This window comes from Ascaphus truei, chromosome 4 (assembly GCF_040206685.1).
Source record: "Ascaphus truei isolate aAscTru1 chromosome 4, aAscTru1.hap1, whole genome shotgun sequence".
NCBI lineage: Eukaryota > Metazoa > Chordata > Amphibia > Anura > Ascaphidae > Ascaphus > Ascaphus truei.
In genome coordinates, this window is record NC_134486.1 from 421,533,752 (window position 1) to 421,557,585 (window position 23,834).

At 52.6% G+C, this 23,834-nt stretch overlaps 1 protein-coding gene across 1 annotated transcript in view; it reads right to left on the bottom strand.

Annotated features, from left to right (window-relative positions):
- Positions 1–7,101: 7,101 nt before the first annotated feature.
- The window catches only part of TMEM151B (transmembrane protein 151B), a 25,294-nt gene continuing 8,561 nt past the window's right edge, over positions 7,102–23,834 (bottom strand). Inside the window, exon 2 of the mRNA XM_075595114.1 lies at positions 7,102–9,564. Within this exon, the coding sequence (XP_075451229.1) occupies positions 8,131–9,564 (1,434 nt within the window). The 3' untranslated portion in view covers positions 7,102–8,130. The remainder of the gene's footprint in view (positions 9,565–23,834) is intronic.

Genomic DNA, 23,834 nt, shown 5'->3' on the forward strand with positions numbered 1-23,834 from the left:
CACGGATGCACTACAACAGGCTCGCCATACAGGTACACCCACACGGGAAAACACAGCCCCTCACACCGACCAGCAGTCATCACGCGTCCACCCAAGGAAGAGGCGAACGCACGAACCCTCCCAGCAACTACCTCAAAACGGGACAAACACGCCGAAGCCTCAGGCCTGACAGACATAGTCAAGTACATGATCCGGCGTGACCTGGTGCAAGCAGGACTCACCAGCTTCGACGACCGCCCTGAGAACTACCGGACGTGGAAGTTCACGTTCAAAGACGCAATCAACAGCTTGGACTTCTCAGCAAGGGAAGAGCTCAACCTGCTATTCAAGTTCCTGGGGAACGAATACAGAGAGTACGCGAATAGACTGCGGGCAGCAAACGCGCACCAACCCCAAGTAGGTCTCGACCTAGTGTGGGAAAGGCTAGAAGAGTCCTACGGCAGCCCCGAAGCAGTCGAGGATTCGCTCTTCAAAAGAGTCGACAGCTTCCCCAAGATCACAACTAAAGACTACTCGAAGTTACGAGAGCTCGGGGACCTGCTGCAAGAACTGGAGTTCGCAAGGAAAGACCATTCCTTAATAGGTCTCAACGTCCTAGACTCAGCTCGTGGAGTGAGACCCATCCTGCAGAAGCTACCCTTCAACCTCCAAGAAAAATGGATTTCACAAGGCTCCAAATACAAAAGGGAGAAACAAGTCGTCTACCTCCCATTCTCAGTTTTCTTGAGCTTCATTCGCGAAGCAGCCAGGACAAGAAACGACCCAAGTTTCATCTTAGGTGCGCAAACCACATACAGTGCAAGCAGTCTGAGGAACGAGAGACCAGCGACGAGATATGCTAACACCCAAACACCCATCTCGGCCCGCAGGACGGACGTGCCTCCCACAACCCAAACTACTCCTGATCAGTCGGTCGCCGGAGACAAGGAACCAAGGGACCCAAACAGGGAATGTCCCATACACAAGAAGCCACACCCACTCAACAAGTGCTTTGTGTTCAGGATGAAGTCCCTAGAGGAACGCAAGAGGTTACTTGGAGAATTCAGAGTTTGCTTCAGGTGCTGCGGTTCCACGACTCACCTAGCCAGGGACTGTAAAGAAGAGATCAAATGCACAGTGTGCGAAAGTGACAAGCACGTGACATCGTAACACCCAGAGGCGCTGACACTCCACCAACTCAAGAACCCATCCTCCGTAGCGGAGCATGGCGGGGAGGAAAGAGAAGGAGAGCCAACATCCGTCACATCTCAGCGCACTGAGGTTTGCTTTATATGTTTTGTCAATTGGATGCAGCATTGGGCACCCCCTGTCCCTTTGCGGAAAAGAAGGTGACAAAATATCCTGCTCCAAAATATGCCTTGTCGCAGTGCACCCCCAGGGACAACCTGAGAAGGCTATTCGGATGTACGCAATCCTCGACGACCAGAGCAACCGATCGCTGGTCAGAGTTCTTCGATATGTTTAACATACAAGACGGTGCTTCTCCTTACACCCTCAGAATGTGCGCAGGGCGAATGGAGACCACAGGGAGAAGAGTGAATGGCTACACCATATGCTCATTAGACAGCAAAGTGAACATGCCCCTTCCCACACTCATCGAGTGCAGCCACATGGCCACAAACAGGGACGAGATTCCCACACCGGACATGGCACGCCCTTACCCGCACCTCAGAGGAATAGTCAACTACATCCTGCCGGTAGAACAAGGCGCCAATATCTTGGTGCTGCTCGGTAGGGACATCATGAGGGTACATAAAGTCCGTAAACAGCTTAACGGACCTGACAACGCGCCATACGCCCAAAGACTTCACCTAGGATGGGTGATAGTGAGTAACGCGTGCACCGACAAAGAGCACGGACGAGACTATGTTGACGCCCGCAGAACGGTGGTAACAGAATGTGGACACACATCTCTCTCTGAACCATGCCTTGGCCATCTCCAAGTGACCGAAGGGCCAAGTGAAAAGAAAAGACAAGGTCATAGCTCTGAGGTCAACAAAAACATCGTTGCATCGGGGGGTTGTGACAATGGCCTAGGATGCTTAGCGGTTCAGATAACCAAGGATGACGAGTCGACTCCACTGAAGGAAGAGAGTAACCTCCCAAAGGTGACCGACAAAGGGGTCATCCAAAAGACATTAAACAATCGGACGATCCTCCCACGAGCAATGGCACGGCTAGGACGTACAGTCGTTCCTCTCCACAGAGTATCCAGCGATAAAGCAGCCAGCTGTCACGGCTGGCATAACCGCAAAAGACTGCGCCCTACAGGTGAAGCCACAGTGTCAAAAGGACTGTTCGTTCACACACGTAAGGGGAGACAGTTGCAGAGACATTTCCCAAAAGGATTTACAAGGACAAAAGAGACTGTTCTTCGTCATGTCCAGGGAGAGAACAACCTCCTGAGGACAGTCAACAAAGAGACACAAAAGCGTTTCACCAAATTACGTGGATATGTTCTCTTGCAAGAGAAATGCACCAATGACTTAGGGTGTACAGCGTTCCAGACCATAAAGAACGACACCCTCTTTACTGGACTAGATTCGACAACCAGTCTTCCAGGAGTGTTGTTCCGCTTCCGCAAGGAGCCAAAAGCCATCTCCTTCTGCCAAACGCCAGGTGATAGAGCGACAGGCTACCACGACTGGCATACCTACAAGGGGATGCATTCTGTGGGTAAAACTACAGAGACAAAAAGACTGTTCTCTCACAAGGCTAAAAGGAAACAGTGCCAGAGACTTTTACACAAAGACATTGTGGTGCAACCAGCAAACCTGGAGCTGTACATCCACCCTGCATCCTTTGCCAAAGAACCTTGACCAAGGGACCTTGATACCAGTGATACCGGCCGGTGTCACATCGCTATGTGGACATGGACTCTTGCATTGTTTGAGAATGTGATGTTATCTTTGTTATGCATTGCACATATGTTCCACATAGTTTGTTATATAGTGGTATCTCCGGATACCAGACGGCGAATGTCATGGAACAAGAACTATATTTCTGACTCACCCCCCTCTCTCCTTTGCAGCTTCTGCCTGTCAGATCTTATTCTCAGCTGCATGGAGTTTGCACACACATTCTGTGCTTGTGTAACTTGCAACAATGTTGTATTTCTTGCCTCTGGGCATGGAATCAGTGAGCTGCTACTGCAGCCCCTGTAATACTCACCAGAATGGGCTAGCCTGCCCCCCCTCCTGTATGGCCTAGATAGTCTGTCCCAAGGCTATTCCCTTTACCCACACTGCCCCTCACTTCCTTTTCCACCCTGGAGACAGTGAGTACAAGACCCTCCTCTGTTCATCTCCCATGGTGAGGCCATCTCTTTTTACCGGTTTCTAACTAATAATCACCACTACATACCATCCACAAGTATCTGTACCCTGCTGCTTTTCCCAATAAAGTGGAGGAAATATTACAGGACTTGGAGTGATTTAAAAGGGAACTGTGTTAATGCTATCGGGAGCCATTCACACATCAAACGTGACCCTGGCTTCAGAAAAGTGTATATACAATTCTTTACACTTCCTTTCCTACGTACAGTGCTGCGTATATACAATTCTTTACACTTCCTTTCCTACGTACAGTGCTGCGTATATACAATCCTTGAAAAAACAAATAGGTAGCGCTATATCCCACAGTGAGCTGGCAGCCGGTGATATAACCCTGACCCCTAGTCAGGCTATAGAAGTGGAAAAAAAGTTATATCAGTGGCGCTCAACACTGTAATGATCAAAGCAATTCTAATAGATATTATAAAATATATACGTACAGTGCTGTGTATATACAATCTTAACACGTCCTTTCTACGTACAGTGCTGTGTATATACAATCCTTAACACTTCCTTTCCTACGTACAGTGCTGTGTATATACAATCTTAACACGTCCTTTCTACGTACAGTGCTGTGTATATACAATCCTTAACACTTCCTTTCCTACGTACAGTGCTGTGTATATACAATCCTTAACACTTCCTTTCCTACGTACAGTGCTGTGTATATACAATCCTTAACACTTCCTTTCCTACGTACAGTGCTGTGTATATACAATCCTTGTCACTTCCTTTCCTACGTACAGTGCTGTGTATATACAATCCTTGTCACTTCCTTTCCTACGTACAGCGCTGTGTATATACAATCCTTAACACTTCCTTTCCTACGTACAGTGCTGTGTATATACAATCCTTAACACTTCCTTTCCTACGTACAGCGCTGTGTATATACAATCCTTAACACTTCCTTTCCTACGTACAGTGCTGTGTATATACAATCCTTGTCACTTCCTTTCCTACGTACAGTGCTGTGTATATACAATCCTTGTCACTTCCTTTCCTACGTACAGTGCTGTGTATATACAATCCTTGTCACTTCCTTTCCTACGTACAGTGCTGTGTATATACAATCCTTAACGCTTCCTTTCCTACGTACAGTGCTGTGTATATACAATCCTTAACACTTCCTTTCCTACGTACAGTGCTGTGTATATACAATCCTTAACACTTCCTTTCCTACGTACAGTGCTGTGTATATACAATCCTTAACACTTCCTTTCCTACGTACAGTGCTGTGTATATACAATCCTTAACACTTCCTTTCCTACGTACAGTGCTGTGTATATACAATCCTTAACACTTCCTTTCCTACGTACAGTGCTGTGTATATACAATCCTTAACACTTCCTTTCCTACGTACAGTGCTGTGTATATACAATCCTTAACACTTCCTTTCCTACGTACAGCGCTGTGTATATACAATCCTTAACACTTCCTTTCCTACGTACAGTGCTGTGTATATACAATCCTTAACACTTCCTTTCCTACGTACAGTGCTGTGTATATACAATCCTTAACACTTCCTTTCCTACGTACAGTGCTGTGTATATACAATCCTTGTCACTTCCTTTCCTACGTACAGTGCTGTGTATATACAATCCTTAACACTTCCTTTCCTAGGTACAGTGCTGTGTATATACAATCCTTAACACTTCCTTTCCTAGGTACAGTGCTGTGTATATACAATCCTTAACACTTCCTTTCCTAGGTACAGTGCTGTGTATATACAATCCTTGTCACTTCCTTTCCTACGTACAGCGCTGTGTATATACAATCCTTAACACTTCCTTTCCTACGTACAGTGCTGTGTATATACAATCCTTAACACTTCCTTTCCTACGTACAGTGCTGTGTATATACAATCCTTAACACTTCCTTTCCTACGTACAGTGCTGTGTATATACAATCCTTGTCACTTCCTTTCCTACGTACAGTGCTGTGTATATACAATCCTTGTCACTTCCTTTCCTACGTACAGTGCTGTGTATATACAATCCTTAACACTTCCTTTCCTACGTACAGTGCTGTGTATATACAATCCTTAACACTTCCTTTCCTACGTACAGTGCTGTGTATATACAATCCTTAACACTTCCTTTCCTACGTACAGCGCTGTGTATATACAATCCTTAACGCTTCCTTCCTACGTACAGTGCTGTGTATATACAATCCTTAACACTTCCTTTCCTACGTACAGCGCTGTGTATATACAATCCTTGTCACTTCCTTTCCTACGTACAGTGCTGTGTATATACAATCCTTAACACTTCCTTTCCTACGTACAGTGCTGTGTATATACAATCCTTAACACTTCCTTTCCTACGTACAGTGCTGTGTATATACAATCCTTAACACTTCCTTTCCTACGTACAGTGCTGTGTATATACAATCCTTAACACTTCCTTTCCTACGTACAGTGCTGTGTATATACAATCCTTAACACTTCCTATCTACGTACAGTGCTGTGTATATACAATCCTTAACACTTCCTTCCTACGTACAGTGCTGTGTATATACAATCCTTAACACTTCCTTTCCTACGTACAGTGCTGTGTATATACAATCCTTAACACTTCCTTTCTACGTACAGTGCTGTGTATATACAATCCTTAACACTTCCTTTCCTACGTACAGTGCTGTGTATATACAATCCTTAACACTTCCTTCCTACGTACAGTGCTGTGTATATACAATCCTTAACACTTCCTTTCCTACGTACAGTGCTGTGTATATACAATCCTTAACACTTCCTTTCCTACGTACAGTGCTGTGTATATACAATTCTTAACACTTCCTTTCCTACGTACAGTGCTGTGTATATACAATCCTTAACGCTTCCTTCCTACGTACAGTGCTGTGTATATACAATCCTTAACACTTCCTTCCTACGTACAGTGCTGTGTATATACAATCCTTAACACTTCCTTTCCTACGTACAGCGCTGTGTATATACAATCCTTAACACTTCCTTTCCTACGTACAGTGCTGTGTATATACAATCCTTAACACTTCCTTTCCTACGTACAGTGCTGTGTATATACAATCCTTAACACTTCCTTTCCTACGTACAGTGCTGTGTATATACAATCCTTAACACTTCCTTTCCTACGTACAGTGCTGTGTATATACAATCCTTAACACTTCCTTTCCTACGTACAGCGCTGTGTATATACAATCCTTAACACTTCCTTTCCTACGTACAGTGCTGTGTATATACAATCCTTAACGCTTCCTTTCCCACGTACAGTGCTGTGTATATACAATCCTTAACGCTTCCTTTCCTACGTACAGCGCTGTGTATATACAATCCTTAACACTTCCTTTCCTAGGTACAGCGCTGTGTATATACAATCCTTAACACTTCCTTTCCTACGTACAGTGCTGTGTATATACAATCCTTAACACTTCCTTTCCTACGTACAGTGCTGTGTATATACAATCCTTAACACTTCCTTTCCCACGTACAGCGCTGTTTATATACAATTCCTTATCACTTTCTAGCTAACTTTAACCCCTTGCACCCAGGACACTTGTAGAAATGGCCGCCTTTTCCTCCCGCAGACCGACCGGCGTTACGCGGTTAAATGTCGAGTTTACGAGAATGAAAACGAAGAAATCAGATCCGTGCGTACATTTTTACCCCCAGCACAGCCGGCACGGCAGGCCCCTCTGACATGGAAGGGGTTAACGGTGCTTCCACCCCGCCTCTTGCCCCCACCCCGCCTCTTGCCCCCACCCCGCCTCTTGCCCCCACCCCGCCTCTTGCCCCCACCCCGCTCTCCCTGTGTGGAGTTGCACCTTTACCAGCACTTCTAACCATCCAGTCTAACGGATAGCCATTAGCAATCGTTAGGGGCCACTTGCCCATTAACGATGGTTAATGGCCGTGGCGCATGTGTGAGAAGGTCGCGGCGTGCGTACGCTCGTGTCTCGGTGACAGGCGATGCCCTTTTCCTGTGGCCTCTCGCGGCTTTCCCGACGAACCTTCAAGCCCCTCCCGTAGACGTGTGTGGCGGTGGAGTAGTCCTGCCGGGGCTAACGGTGGATCTGCAGTGACTAGAGGTCATGTTCTCTGGGCCGTGACCTCCACCCTTTGGGGGATGACGTGTAGATGGAAGGGGTTTCCACGCGTGGTGTAGGCCATGAGGTCACGGCTGTTTTGGTAAATGGCCTTTTGCCTAATTATTTGCTACTAAATATCCTGTCCAAAAAGAACGTTCAGCCTGTCCACGTGTGCGCGGGGCCACGCCGGTATTCCCTGGCCGTGGTTGTAGAGAAGATCAGGATGAAGAAGACCTACATTTGAAGCCCATTGTGGCAGGATGTTGGTCACGCCTATTCCATGTTGCTATAAGTCTTCAGACTCCTTGAGCCGTGTGCGTTGTATGTGTGTTAACACTACTTCCACCATTGTATAGGTCGGTGGGTGGCTCAATCCACGTATTTGGCATTGGTTGTACAAACCAGTCGACGTGTCTTTCTCCATAGTCCATAGTCCGCATGTCTTGTACAGGATCTGTTTGTACAACCAGCATACGGTCGCTCTTAGGGATCTTGCTCCACGAGTTTATAGATCTGTGGGCCCCTCGGTCCATGTTATTGTGCATACAAAGCCTTTGTTCTTTGGGAATGCCACGTGTGGGGGTATAACCTGATCTTTGTCCCACCAAGGCTGCAGTGTTGCATGTTTCTGGTCATACCATGTTCTTCGGGTAGACACCACTGGCACGGTATTGGCAGGGGACGCGGAAATGTCCCCCGTCTAGAACTTTTCAAAGTCGAAGTCTTTCAGTCTCCGTTATAGTGAGGTCTCCACACAGGACCCATTGCGGTGGAGGCGCCGGTGATCGTGGTTGAGGCAGCCCTCATTGCGGTGGACGATGAGGACGGGGAAGTACAAGGCATCCTGGTACGGAGGGGGCTCCTCTCCTTCCACCGTCACTTGGCTGGAGAGTCGCGTCTGCTCGGTGGGGAAGCCCTGCTCGTTCAGGCTCTCACTCCGGCTCTGCCAGAGGCAGCTGCGGCGAGACCCGTAGAGGCGCCCGAGGGAGAAGCGGCTGCTGCTGAAGGGAATCCTGGGGCTGCCGTTGCAGATGCTCAGAGCACTGCGGGAAAAGATGGAGGAGCTGCTGACGGTGCGGTGGCAGCTCTCACAGTTCTGCCGAAAGCCCCGCGTGTACCGGCAGGCTGTGTAGCTGGTGGTCATGCCCACCAGATCCATAAGCACGGCCTCGGAGTAGCTGGGCACCAGTTGCTGATTGGACCGGATGTGCCACTCCAGCTCCGTGCTGTCGATGGTGTTGACCCGCGGCATCCTCCGGCACAAGGTCTGGTCTTCGGCTGGCGTCACCGGCGTGAAGTCGAAGCCGAAGAGCTTCTCCACATGGTAGTGGACGCAGGAAGTGCGGTATTCATTTAGAACCCTCAGGGGCCAAGACAGCGTCATGAGGGCCGCCACCCAGAATACGTAGTGGGAGACATACCACGGGAGGTTATCGGGGTCGGAAAATGCCACCATGTACTCCTTGAACTCCACGTTCTTGAGGTGCATCCCCTCCCGGGCCTCCATGTAGTCATCCAGCCCCTCGTTGTCGGTGAAGAAGCGGGCGCGCTGCGTCAAGTACGAGTTTTCCGACTCCACGTTGGCGAAACTGAAGCACTTGGTGAACCGCAGCCGGGTGACGGGGTAGTTGTCCAGGTCAGTCAGGTCCTTGGAGACGTCCTTCGCCCCGCAGTTGGCATAGTCGAACTCCGATTCCGCCACGTGGGTGTTGACCCGCTCGTGGTAAACCTGGGTGGTGGTGTAGGCGTCCCCGTTGCGGTAGCGCGTCACTTGCCGGGTCCTGCGCACGTAGTGGTAGCTGATGGCCTTCCACCAGATGCACGGCGTGGCCTGCTGCATCCTGACCACGCGCTCCTGCACGCTCTCCAGGTCCACCTTGTACTGCAGCTCGTTGCGCGTGTAGCAGTGCCAGCACTCCACCAGGTACACCACGTACAGCATCACCAGGAAGGCCAGCGGGATGTACACGTAGCCGTTGGAGCAGGGGCTGTCGTGGTACATCATGGAGTTGCCCTTGTAGGCGCTGTCAAAGGTCAGGCGGGTGACCTTGGTGACGTGGCACCAGGTCATGGCCCCCATGCAGCCGTAGATGAGCAGGGACAGCAGGAGACATTTCCAGTGGGACTCCCGGCACAGCGACTTGCTGAGGGACTGCTTCACCGGTCTTTGCTGGAAGAGTCACACGGGAGAGAAGGGACACACGTTAGATCGTGGGGACCACGGGACAGAGGGCTGACAATAAGACACTGACACTGTGTGTGGGGAGGGGGATAGATCCCTGTGTGTGTCACTGTGACACTGTGTGTGGGGGGGGGGGATAGATCCCTGTGTGTGTGTCACTGTGACGCTGTGTGTGGGGAGGGGAATAGATCCCTGTGTCACTGTGACACTGTGTGTGGGGAGGGGAATAGATCCCTGTGTGTGTGTCACTGTGACACTGTGTGTGGGGGGGGGGGGGATAGATCCCTGTGTGTGTGTCACTGTGACGCTGTGTGTGGGGAGGGGAATAGATCCCTGTGTGTGTCACTGTGACACTGTGTGTGGGGAGGGGAATAGATCCCTGTGTGTGTGTCACTGTGACACTGTGTGTGGGGAGGGGGATAGATCCCTGTGTGTGTGTCACTGTGACACTGTGTGTGGGGGGGGGGATAGATCCCTGTGTGTGTGTCACTGTGACACTGTGTGTGGGGAGGGGGATAGATCCCTGTGTGTGTGTCACTGTGACACTGTGTGTGGGGAGGGGGATAGATCCCTGTGTGGGTGTCACTGTGACACTGTGTGTGGGGGGGGGGATAGATCCCTGTGTGTGTGTGTGTGTGTCACTGTGACACTGTGTGTGGGGAGGGGGATAGATCCCTGTGTGTGTGTCACTGTGACACTGTGTGTGGGGAGGGGAATAGATCCCTGTGTGTGTGTCACTGTGACACTGTGTGTGGGGAGGGGAATAGATCCCTGTGTGTGTGTCACTGTGACACTGTGTGTGGGGAGGGGGATAGATCCCTGTGTGTGTGTCACTGTGACACTGTGTGTGGGGAGGGGAATAGATCCCTGTGTGTGTGTCACTGTGACACTGTGTGTGGGGAGGGGGATAGATCCCTGTGTGTGTGTCACTGTGACACTGTGTGTGGGGGGGGGGATAGATCCCTGTGTGTGTGTCACTGTGACACTGTGTGTGGGGAGGGGGATAGATCCCTGTGTGTGTGTCACTGTGACACTGTGTGTGGGGAGGGGGATAGATCCCTGTGTGGGTGTCACTGTGACACTGTGTGTGGGGGGGGGGATAGATCCCTGTGTGTGTGTCACTGTGACGCTGTGTGTGGGGAGGGGAATAGATCCCTGTGTCACTGTGACACTGTGTGTGGGGAGGGGAATAGATCCCTGTGTGTGTGTCACTGTGACACTGTGTGTGGGGAGGGGAATAGATCCCTGTGTGTGTCACTGTGACACTGTGTGTGGGGAGGGGAATAGATCCCTGTGTGTGTGTCACTGTGACACTGTGTGGGGAGGGGAATAGATCCCTGTGTGTCACTGTGACGCTGTGTGTGGGGAGGGGAATAGATCCCTGTGTGTGTGACACTGTGTGGGGAGGGGAATAGATCCCTGTGTGTGTGACACTGTGACACTGTGTGTGCGGAGGGTAATAGATCCCTGTGTGTGTGACACTGTGTGTGGGGAGGGGGATAGATCCCTGTGTGTGTGTGTGTGTGTCACTGTGACACTGTGTGGGGAGGGGAATAGATCCCTGTGTGTGTGTCACTGTGACACTGTGTGTGGGAAGGGGAATAGATCCCTGTGTGTGTGTGTGTCACTGTGACACTGTGTGGGGAGGGGAATAGATCCCTGTGTGTGTGTCACTGTGACACTGTGTGTGGGGGGAGGGTAATTGATCCCTGTGTGTGTCACTGTGACACTGTGTGTGGAGGGGAATAGATCCCTGTGTGTGTGACACTGTGTGGGGAGGGGAATAGATCCCTGTGTGTGTGACACTGTGACACTGTGTGTGCGGAGGGTAATAGATCCCTGTGTGTGTGACACTGTGTGTGGGGAGGGGGATAGATCCCTGTGTGTGTGTGTGTGTGTGTCACTGTGACACTGTGTGGGGAGGGGAATAGATCCCTGTGTGTGTGTCACTGTGACACTGTGTGTGGGAAGGGGAATAGATCCCTGTGTGTGTGTGTGTCACTGTGACACTGTGTGGGGAGGGGAATAGATCCCTGTGTGTGTGTCACTGTGACACTGTGTGTGGGGGGAGGGTAATTGATCCCTGTGTGTGTCACTGTGACACTGTGTGTGGAGGGGAATAGATCCCTGTGTGTGTGTCACTGTGACACTGTGTGTGGGGAGGGGGATAGATCCCTGTGTGTGTGTGTCACTGTGTGTGGGGAGGGGAATAGATCCCTGTGTGTGTGTCACTGTGACGCTGTGTGTGGGGAGAGGAATAGATCCCTGTGTGTGACGCTGTGTGGGGAGGAGAATAGATCCCTGTGTCTGTGACGCTGTGTGGGGAAGGGAATAGATCCCTGTGTGTGTGTCACTGTGTGGGGAGGGGAATAGATCCCTGTGTCTGTGACACTGTGTTGGGAGGGGGATAGATCCCTGTGTGTGTGTCACTGTGACACTGTGTGTGGGGAGAGGAATAGATCCCTGTGTGTGTGTCACTGTGACACTGTGTGTGGAGAGGGGGATAGATCCCTGTGTGTGTGTCACTGTGACACTGTGTGGGGAGGGGGATAGATCCCTGTATGTGTCACTGTGTGTGGGGAGGGGGATATATCCCTGTGTCACTGTGAGGAGAGGGGATTAGATCCCTGTGTGTGTGACACTGTGTGGGGAGGGGAATAGATCCCTGTGTGTGACACTGTGACACTGTGTGTGGGGGGGGGGAATAGATCCCTGTGTGTGTCACTGTGACACTGTGTGTGGGGAGCGGGATAGATCCCTGTGTGTGTGTCCCTGTGACACTGTGTGGGGAGGGGAATAGATCCCTGTGTGTGTATCACTGTGACACTGTTTGTGGAGAGGGGGATAGATCCCTGTGTGTGTGTCACTGTGACACTGTGTGTGGGGAGGGGGATAGATCCCTGTATGTGTCACTGTGTGTGGGGAGGGGGATAGATCCCTGTGTCACTGTGAGGAGAGGGGATTAGATCCCTGTGTGTGTGACACTGTGTGGGGAGGGGAATAGATCCCTGTGTGTGACACTGTGACACTGTGTGTGGGGGGGGAATAGATCCCTGTGTGTGTCACTGTGACACTGTGTGGGGAGGGGAATAGATCGCTGTGTGTGTGTCACTGTGACACTGTGTGTGGGGAGGGGAAGAGATCCCTGTGTGTGTATCACTGTGACACTGTGTGGGGAGGGGAATAGATCCCTGTGTGTCACTGTGACACTGTGTGTGGGGAGGGGAATAGATCCCTGTGTGTGTATCACTGTGACACTGCGTGGGGAGGGGGATAGATCCCTGTGTGTGTTTCTCTGTGAAACTGTATGTGGGGAGGGGAATAGATCCCTGTGTGTGTGTCACTGTGACCCTGTGTGTGGGGAGGGGAATAGATCCCTGTGTGTGTGTCACTGTGACACTGCGTGGGGAGGGGATAGATCCCTGTGTGTGTCACTGTGACACTGTGTGTGGGGAGGGGAATAGATCCGTGTGTGTGTCACTGTGTGTGGGGAGGGGAATAGATCCGTGTGTGTGTGTGTGACACTGTGTGTGGGGAGGTGAATAGATCGGTGTGTGTGTCATTGTGACGCTGTGTGTGAGGAGGGGAATAGATCCCTGTGTGTGTCACTGTAACACTGTGTGTGGGGAGGGGAATAGATCCCTGTGTGTGTGTCACTGTGACACTGTGTGTGGGAAGGGGAATAGATCCCTGTGTGTGTCACTGTGACACTGTGTGTGGGGAGGGGAATAGATCCCTGTGTGTGTATCACTGTGACACTGTGTGTGGGGAGGGGATAGATCCCTGTGTGTGTGTCACTGTGACACTGTGTGTGGGGAGGGGAATAGATCCCTGTGTGTGTGTCACTGTGACCCTGTGTGTGGGGAGGGGGATAGATCCCTGTGTGTGTGTGTGTCACTGTGACACTGTGTGTGGGGAGGGGATAGATCCCTGTGTGTGTGTCGCTATGACACTGTGTGGGGAGGGGAATAGATCCCTGTGTGTCACTGTGACGCTGTGTGTGGGGAGGGGAATAGATCCCTGTGTGTGTGACACTGTGTGGGGAGGGGAATAGATCCCTGTGTGTGTGACACTGTGACACTGTGTGTGCAGAGGGTAATAGATCCCTGTGTGTGTGACACTGTGTGTGGGGAGGGGGATAGATCCCTGTGTGTGTGTGTCACTGTGACACTGTGTGGGGAGGGGAATAGATCCCTGTGTGTGTGTCACTGTGACACTGTGTGTTCGAAGGGGAATAGATCCCTGTGTGTGTGTGTGTGTGTCACTGTGACACTGTGTGGGGAGGGGAATAGATCCCTGTGTGTGTGTGTCACTGTGTGTGGGGAGGGGAATAGATCCCTGTGTGTGTGTCAGTGTGACGCTGTGTGTGGGGAGAGGAATAGATCCCTGTGTGTGTGACGCTGTGTGGGGAGGAGAAAAGATCCCTGTGTCTGTGATGCTGTGTGGGGAAGGGAATAGATCCCTGTGTGTGTGTCACTGTGTGGGGAGGGGAATAGATCCCTGTGTCTGTGACACTGTGTGGGGAGGGGGATAGATCCCTGTGTGTGTGTCACTGTGACACTGTGTGTGGGGAGAGGAATAGATCCCTGTGTGTGTGTCACTGTGACACTGTGTGTGGAGAGGGGGATAGATCCCTGTGTGTGTGTCACTGTGACACTGTGTGGGGAGGGGGATAGATCCCTTAATGTGTCACTGTGTGTGGGGAGGGGGATATATCCCTGTGTCACTGTGAGGAGAGGGGATTAGATCCCTGTGTGTGTGACACTGTGTGGGGAGGGGAATAGATCCCTGTGTGTGACACTGTGACACGGTGTGTGGGGGGGGGGAATAGATCCCTGTGTGTGTCACTGTGACACTGTGTGTGGGGAGGGGGATAGATCCCTGTGTGTGTGTCCCTGTGACACTGTGTGGGGAGGGGAATAGATCCCTGTGTGTGTGTCACTGTGACACTGTGTGTGGGGAGGGGAAGAGATCCCTGTGTGTGTATCACTGTGACATTGTGTGTGGAGAGGGGGATAGATCCCTGTGTGTGTGTCACTGTGACACTGTGTGTGGGGAGGGGGATAGATCCCTGTATGTGTCACTGTGTGTGGGGAGGGGGATAGATCCCTGTGTGTGACACTGGGACACTGTGTGAGGAGGGGGGAATAGATCCCTGTGTGTGTCACTGTGACACTGTGTGGGGAGGGAATAGATCCCTGTGTGTGTGTCACTGTGACACTGTGTGTGGGGAGGGGAAGAGATCCCTGTGTGTGTATCACTGTGACACTGTGTGTGGGGAGGGGATAGATCCCTGTGTGTGTGTGTCACTGTGACACTGCGTGGGGAGGGGGATAGATCCCTGTGTGTGTGTCACTGTGAAACTGTATGTGGGGAGGGGAATAGATCCGTGTGTGTGTGTGTGACACTGTGTGTGGGGAGGTGAATAGATCCCTGTGTGTGTCATTGTGACGCTGTGTGTGGGGAGGGGAATAGATCCATGTGTGTGTGTCACTGTGACACTGTGTGTGGGAAGGGGAATAGATCCCTGTGTGTGTCACTGTGACACTGTGTGTGGGGAGGGGAATAGATCCCTGTGTGTGTATCACTGTGACACTGTGTGTGGGGATAGGATAGATCCCTGTGTGTGTGTCACTGTGTGGGGAGGGGAATAGATCCCTGTGTGTGACACTGTGACACTGTGTGTGGGGGGGGAATAGATCCCTGTGTGTGACACTGTGACACTGTGTGTGGGGGGGGGAATAGATCCCTGTGTGTGTCACTGTGACACTGTGTGGGGAGGGGGATAGATCCCTGTGTGTGTGTCCCTGTGACACTGTGTGGGGAGGGGATAGATCCCTGTGTGTGTGTCACTGTGACACTGTGTGTGGGGAGGGGAAGAGATCCCTGTGTGTGTGTCACTGTGACATTGTGTGTGGAGAGGGGGATAGATCCCTGTGTGTGTGTCACTGTGACACTGTGTGTGGGGAGGGGGATAGATCCCTGTATGTGTCACTGTGTGTGGGGAGGGGGATAGATCCCTGTGTCACTGTGAGGAGAGGGATTAGATCCCTGTGTGTGTGACACTGTGTGGGGAGGGGAATAGATCCCTGTGTGTGACACTGTGACACTGTGTGTGGGGGGGGAATAGATCCCTGTGTGTGTCACTGTGACACTGTGTGGGGAGGGGAATAGATCCCTGTGTGTGTGTCACTGTGACACTGTGTGTGGGGGGGGGATAGATCCCTGTGTGTGTGTCACTGTGACATTGTGTGTGGAGAGGGGGATAGATCCCTGTGTGTGTGTCACTGTGACACTGTGTGTGGGGAGGGGGATAGATCCCTGTATGTGTCACTGTGTGTGGGGAGGGGGATAGATCCCTGTGTCACTGTGAGGAGAGGGGATTAGATCCCTGTGTGTGTGACACTGTGTGGGGAGGGGAATAGATCCCTGTGTGTGACACTGTGACACTGTGTGTGGGGGGGGAATAGATCCTGTGTGTGTCACTGTGACACTGTGTGGGGAGGGGAATAGATCCCTGTGTGTGTGTCACTGTGACACTGTGTGTGGGGAGGGGAAGAGATCCCTGTGTGTGTATCACTGTGACACTGTGTGTGGGGAGGGGATAGATCCCTGTGTGTGTGTGTCACTGTGACACTGTGTATGGGGAGGGGATAAGAGATCCGTGTGTGTGTGTGTGACACTGTGTGTGGGGAGGTGAATAGATCGGTGTGTGTGTCATTGTGACGCTGTGTGTGAGGAGGGGAAGAGATCCCTGTGTGTGTATCACTGTGACACTGTGCGTGGGGAGGGGGATAGATCCCTGGGTGTGTGTCACTGTGACACTGTGTATGGGGAGGGGAATAGATCCGTGTGTGTGTGTGTGACACTGTGTGTGGGGAGGTGAATAGATCGGTGTGTGTGTCATTGTGACGCTGTGTGTGAGGAGGGGAATAGATCCCTGTGTGTGTCACTGTAACACTGTGTGTGGGAGGGGAATAGATCCCTGTGTGTGTGTCACTGTGACACTGTGTGTGGGAAGGGGAATAGATCCCTGTGTGTGTCACTGTGACACTGTGTGTGGGGAGGGGAATAGATCCCTGTGTGTGTATCACTGTGACACTGTGTGTGGGGAGGGGATAGATCCCTGTGTGTGTGTCACTGTGACACTGTGTGTGGGGAGGGGAATAGATCCCTGTGTGTGTGTCACTGTGACCCTGTGTGTGGGGAGGGGGATAGATCCCTGTGTGTGTGTGTGTGTGTGTCACTGTGACACTGTGTGTGGGGAGGGGATAGATCCCTGTGTGTGTGTCGCTATGACACTGAGTGTGGGGAGGGGAATAGATCTCTGTGTGTGTGTCACTGTGACACTGTGTGTGGGAGGGGCATAGATCCCTGTGTGTGTGACACTGTGACACTGTGTGTGGGGAGGGGAATAGATCCCTGTGTGTGTGTGTGTGTCACTGTGACAATGTGTGTGAGGAGGGAATAGATCCCTGTGTGTGTGACACTGTGACACTGTGTGTGGGGAGGGGAATAGATCCCTGTGTGTCACTGTGACGCTGTGTGTGGGGAGGGGAATCCATCACATGTCACCATGCTCCCACCCATGGCTGGGTTATCCCATCACATGTCACCATGCTCCCACCCATCGCTGGGTTATCCAATCACATGTCACCATGCTCCCACCCATCGCTGGGTTATCCCATCACATGACACCACAATCCCACCCATCGCTGGGTTATCCCATCACATGACACCACAATCCCACCCATCGCTGGGTTATCCCATCACATGTCACCACGCTCCCACCCATCGCTGGGTTATCCCATCACATGACACCACGCTCCCACCCATCGCTGGGTTATCCCATCACATGACACTATGCTCCCACCCATCACTGGGTTATCCCATCACATGTCACCACGCTCCCACCCATCACTAGGTTATCCCATCACATGACACTATGCTCCCACCCATCGCTGGGTTATCCCATCACATGTCACCACGCTCCCACCCATCACTAGGTTATCCCATCACATGACACCATGCTCCCACCCATCGCTGTGTTATCCCATCACATGACACCACGCTCCCACCCATCGCTGGCTTATCCCATCACATGTCACCATGCTCCCACCCATCGCTGGTTATCCCATCACATGACACCACAATCCCACCCATCGCTGGGTTATCCCATCACATGACACCACAATCCCACCCATCGCTGGGTTATCCCATCACATGACACCATGCTCCCATCCATCGCTGGGTTATCCCATCACATGACACCATGCTCCCACCCATCGCTGGGTTATCCCATCACATGTCACCACGCTCCCACCCATCGTTGGGTTATTCCATCACATGACACCATGCTCCCACCCATCGCTGGGTTATCCCATCACATGACACCATGCTCCCACCCATCGCTGGGTTATCCCATCACATGACACCACAATCCCACCCATCGCTGGGTTATCCCATCACATGACACCATGCTCCCATCCATCGCTGAGTTATCCCATCACATGACCCACCCATCGGTGGGTTATCCCATCACATGACACCATGCACCCACCCATTGCTGGTTATCCCATCACATGTCACCATGCTCCCACCTATCGCTGGGTTATCCCATCACATGTCACCACGCTCCCACCCATCGCTGGGTTATCCCATCACATGACACCATGCTCCCACCCATGGCTGGGTTATCCCATCACATGTCACCATGCTCCCACCCATCGCTGGGTTATCCCATCACATGATACCACGCTCCCACCCATCGCTGGGTTATCCCATCACATGACACCATGCTCCCACCCATCGCTGGGTTATCCCATCACATGACCCCACGCTACCATCCATCGCTGGGTTATCCCATCACATGACACCATGCTCCCACCCATCGCTGGGTTATCCCATCACATGTCACCACGCTCCCACCCATTGCTGGGCTATCCCATCACATGACACCATGCTCCCACCCATCGCTGGGTTATTCCATCACATGTCACCACACTGCCACCCATCGCTGGGTTATCCTAACACATGACACCATGCTCCCACCCATCGCTGGGTTATCCCATCACATGACACCACAATCCCACCCATCGCTGGGTTATCCGATCACATGTCACCACAATCCCACCCATCGCTGGGTTATCCCATCACATGTCACCATGCTCCCACCCATCGCTGGGTTATCCCATCACATGTCACCATACTCCCACCCATCGCTGGGTTATCCCATTACATGACACCATGCTCCCACCCATCGCTGGGTTATCCCATCACATGACACCATGCTCCCACCCATCGCTGGGTTATCCCATCACATGTCACCATGCTCCGACCCATCGCTGGTTATCCCATCACATGTCACCACGCTCCCACCCATCGCTGGGTTATCCCATCACATGACACCATGCTCCCTCCCATCGCTGGGTTATCCCATCACATGACACCATGCTCCCACCCATCGCTGGGTTATCCCATCACATGACACCACGCTCCCACCCATCGCTGGGTTATCCCATCACATGTCACCATGCTCCGACCCATCGCTGGTTATCCCATCACATGTCACCACGCTCCCACCCATCGCTGGGTTATCCCATCACATGACACCATGCTCCCTCCCATCGCTGGGTTATCCCATCACATGACACCATGCTCCCACCCATCGCTGGGTTATCCCATCACATGACACCACGCTCCCACCCATCGCTGGGTTATCCCATCACATGTCACCATGCTCCCACCCATCGCTGGGTTATCCCATCACATGACCCCACGCGCCCACCCATCGCATGGTTATCCCATCACATGACACCATGCTCTCACCCATCGCTGGGTTATCCCATCACATGACACCACGCTCCCACCCATCGCTGGGTTATCCCATCACATGTCACCATGCTCCCACCCATCGCTGGGTTATCCCATCACATGTCACCATGCTTCCACCCTTCTCTGGGTTATCCCATCATAGGACACCATGCTCCCACCCATCGCTGGGTTATCCCATCACATGTCACCATGCTCCCACCCATCACATGTTACCATACTCCCACCCATCGCTGGGTTATCCGATCACATGTCACCATGCTCCAACCCATCGCTGGGTTATCCCATCACATGTCACCATGCTTCCACCCATCGCTGGGTTATCCCATCACATGTCACCATGCTCCCACCCATCGCTGGGTTATCCCATCACATAACACCACGCTCCCACCCATCACTGGGTTATCACATCACATGTCACCATGCTCCCACCCATCGCTGGGTTATCCCATCAAATGTCACCACGCTCCCTGTCACCACGCTCCCACCCATCGCTGGGTTATCCCATCACATGACACCATGCTCCCATACATCACTGGGTTATCCCATCCCATGACCCCACGCTCCCATCCATCGCTGGGTTATCCCATCACATGACACCATGCTCCCACCCATCGCTGGGTTAACCCATCACATGACACCATGCTCCCACCCATCGCTGGGTTATCCCATCACATGACACCACAATCCCACCCATCGCTGGGTTATCCCATCACATGTCACCACAATCCCACCCATCGCTGGGTTATCCCATCACATGTCACCACGCTCCCACCCATCGCTGGGTTATCCCATCACATGTCACCACGCTCCCACCCATCGCTGGGTTATCCCATCACATGACCCCACGCTCCCACCCATCGCTGGGCTATCCCATCACATGACACCATGCTCCCACCCATCTCTGGGTTATCCCATCACATGTCACCACGCTCCCACCCATCGCTGGGTTATCCTATCACATGACACCATGCTCCCACCTATCGCTGGGTTATCCCATCACATGACACCACAATCCCACCCATCGCTGGGTTATCCGATCACATGTCACCACAATCCCACCCATCGCTGGGTTATCCCATCACATGTCACCATGCTCCGACCCATCGCTGGGTTATCCCATCACATGTCACCACGCTCCCACCCATCGCTGAATTATCCCATCACATGACACCATGCTCCCACCCATCGCTGGGTTATCCCATCACATGACACCATGCTCCCACCCATCGCTCGGTTATCCCATCACATGACACCATGCTCCCACCCATCGCTGGGTTTTCCCATCACATGACACCACGCTCCCACCCATCGCTGGGTTATCCCATCACATGTCACCATGCTCCCACCCATCGCTGGGTTATCCCATCACATGACACCATGCTCTCACCCATCGCTGGGTTATCCCATCACATGACACCACGCTCCCACCCATCGCTGGGTTATTCCATCACATGACACCATGCTCCCACCCATCGCTGGGTTATCCCATCACATGTCACCATGCTTCCACCCTTCTCTGGGTTATCCCATCATAGGACACCATACTCCCACCCATCGCTGGGTTATCCCATCACATGTCACCATGCTCCCACTCATCACATGTTACCATACTCCCACCCATCGCTGGGTTATCCAGTCACATGTCACCATGCTCCCACTCATCACATGTTACCATACTCCCACCCATCGCTGGGTTATCCAGTCACATGTCACCATGCTTCCACCCATCGCTGGGTTATCCCATCACATGTCACCATGCTCCCAACCATCGCTGGATTATCCCATCACATAACACCACGCTCCCACCCATCACTGGGTTGTCCCATCACGTCACCATGCCCCCACCCATCGCTGGGTTATCCCATCAAATGTCACCACGCTCCCTGTCACCACGCTCCCACCCATCGCTGGGTTATCCCATCACATGACACCATGCTCCCACACATCGCTGGGTTATCCCATCACATGACCCCACGCTCCCACCCATCGCTGGGTTATGCCATCACATGTCACCATGCTCCCACCCATCGCTGGGTTATCCCATCACATGTCACCATGCCCCCACCCATCGCTGGGTTATCCCATCACATGACACCATGCTCCCACCCATCGCTGGGTTATCCCATCACATGTCACCACGCTCCCACCCATCGCCGGGTTATCCCATCACATGTCACCATGCTCCCACCCATCGCTGGGTTATCCCATCACATGACACCATGCTCCCACCCATCGCTGGGTTATCACATCACATAGCACCATGCTCCCACCCATCGCTGGGTTATCCCATCACATGACACCATGCTCCCACCCATCACATGTTACCATACTCCCACCCATCGCTGGGTTATCCAATCACATGTCACCATGCTCCCACCCATCGCTGGGTTATCCCATCACATGTCACCACGCTCCCACCCATCGCTGGGTTATCCCATCACATGTCACCATGCTCCCACCCATCGCTGGGTTATCTCATCACATGACACCATGCTCCCACCCATCGCTGGGTTATCCCATCAAATATCACTACGCTCCCTGTCACCACGCTCCCACCCATCGCTGGGTTATCCCATCACATGACACCATGCTCCCACCCATCGCTGGGTTATCCCATCACATGTCACCATGCTCCCACCCATCGCTGGGTTATCCCATCACATGACACCATGCTCCCACCCATCGCTGGTTTATCCCATCACATGACACCACGCTCTCACCCATCGCTGGGTTGTCCCATCACATGACACCACGTTCCCACCCATCGCTGGGTTATCCCATCACATGTCACCATGCTCCCACCCATCGCTGGGTTATCCCATCACATGACACCATGCTCCCACCCATCGCTTGGTTTTCCCATCACATGACACCATGCTCCCACCCATCGCTGGGTTATCCCATCACACGACACTATGCTCCCACCCATCGCTGGGTTATTCCATCACATGACACCATGCTCCCACCAATCGCTGGGTTATCCCATCACGTCACCACGCTCCCACCCATCGCTGGGTTATCCCATCACATGTCACCACGCTCCCACCCATCGCTGGGTTATCCCATCACATGTCACCATGCTCCCACCCATCGCTGGGTTATCCCATCACATTTCACCATGCTCCCACCCATCGCTGGGTTATCCCATCACATGACCCCACGCTCCCCCCCATCGCTGGGTTATTCCATCACATGACACCACGCTCCCACCCATCGCTGGGTTATCACATGACACCACGCTCCCACCCATCGCTGGGTTATCACATGACACCACGCTCCCACCCATCGCTGGGTTATCCCATCAAATGTCACCACGCTCCCTGTCACCACGCTCCCACCCATCACTGGGTTATCCCATCACATGACACCATGCTCCCACCCATCGCTGGGTTATCCCATCACATGTCACCATGCTCCCACCCATCGCTGGGTTATCCCATCACATGACACCATGCTCCCACCCATCACTGGGTTATCCCATCACATGACACCATGCTCCCACCCATCGCTGGGTTATCCCATCACATGTCACCATGCTCCCACCCATCGCTGGGTTATCCCATCACATGACACCATGCTCCCACCCATCGCTGGGTTATCCCATCACATGTCACCATGCTTCCACCCTTCTCTGGGTTATCCCATCATAGGACACCATGCTCCCACCCATCGCTGGGTTATCCATCACATGTCACCATGCTCCCACCCATCACATGTTACCATACTCCCACCCATCGCTGGGTTATCCAATCACATGTCACCATGCTCCAACCCATCGCTGGGTTATCCCATCACATGTCACCATGCTCCCACCCATCGCTGGGTTATCCCATCAAATGTCACCATGCTCCCACCCATCGCTGGGTTATCCCATCAAATGTCACCACGCTCCCTGTCACCACGCTCCCACCCATCGCTGGGTTATCCCATCACATGACACCATGCTCCCACACATCGCTGGGTTATCCCATCACATGACACCATGCTCCCACCCATCGCTGGGTTATCCCATCACATGACACCATGCTCCCACACATCGCTGGGTTATCCCATCACATGACCCCACGCTCCCACCCATCGCTGGGTTATCCCATCACATGACACCATGCTCCCACACATCGCTGGGTTATCCCATCACATGACCCCACGCTCCCACCCATCGCTGGGTTATCCCATCACATGACACCACGCTCCCACCCATCGCTGGGTTATCCCATCACATGACACCACGCTCCCACCCATCGCTGGGTTATCCCATCACATGTCACCATGCTCCCACCCATCGCTGGGTTATCCCATCACATGACACCATACTCCCACCCATCGCTGGGTTATCCCATCACATGTCACCATGCTCCCACCCATCGCTGGGTTATCCCATCAAATGTCACCATGCTCCCACCCATCGCTGGGTTATCCCATCA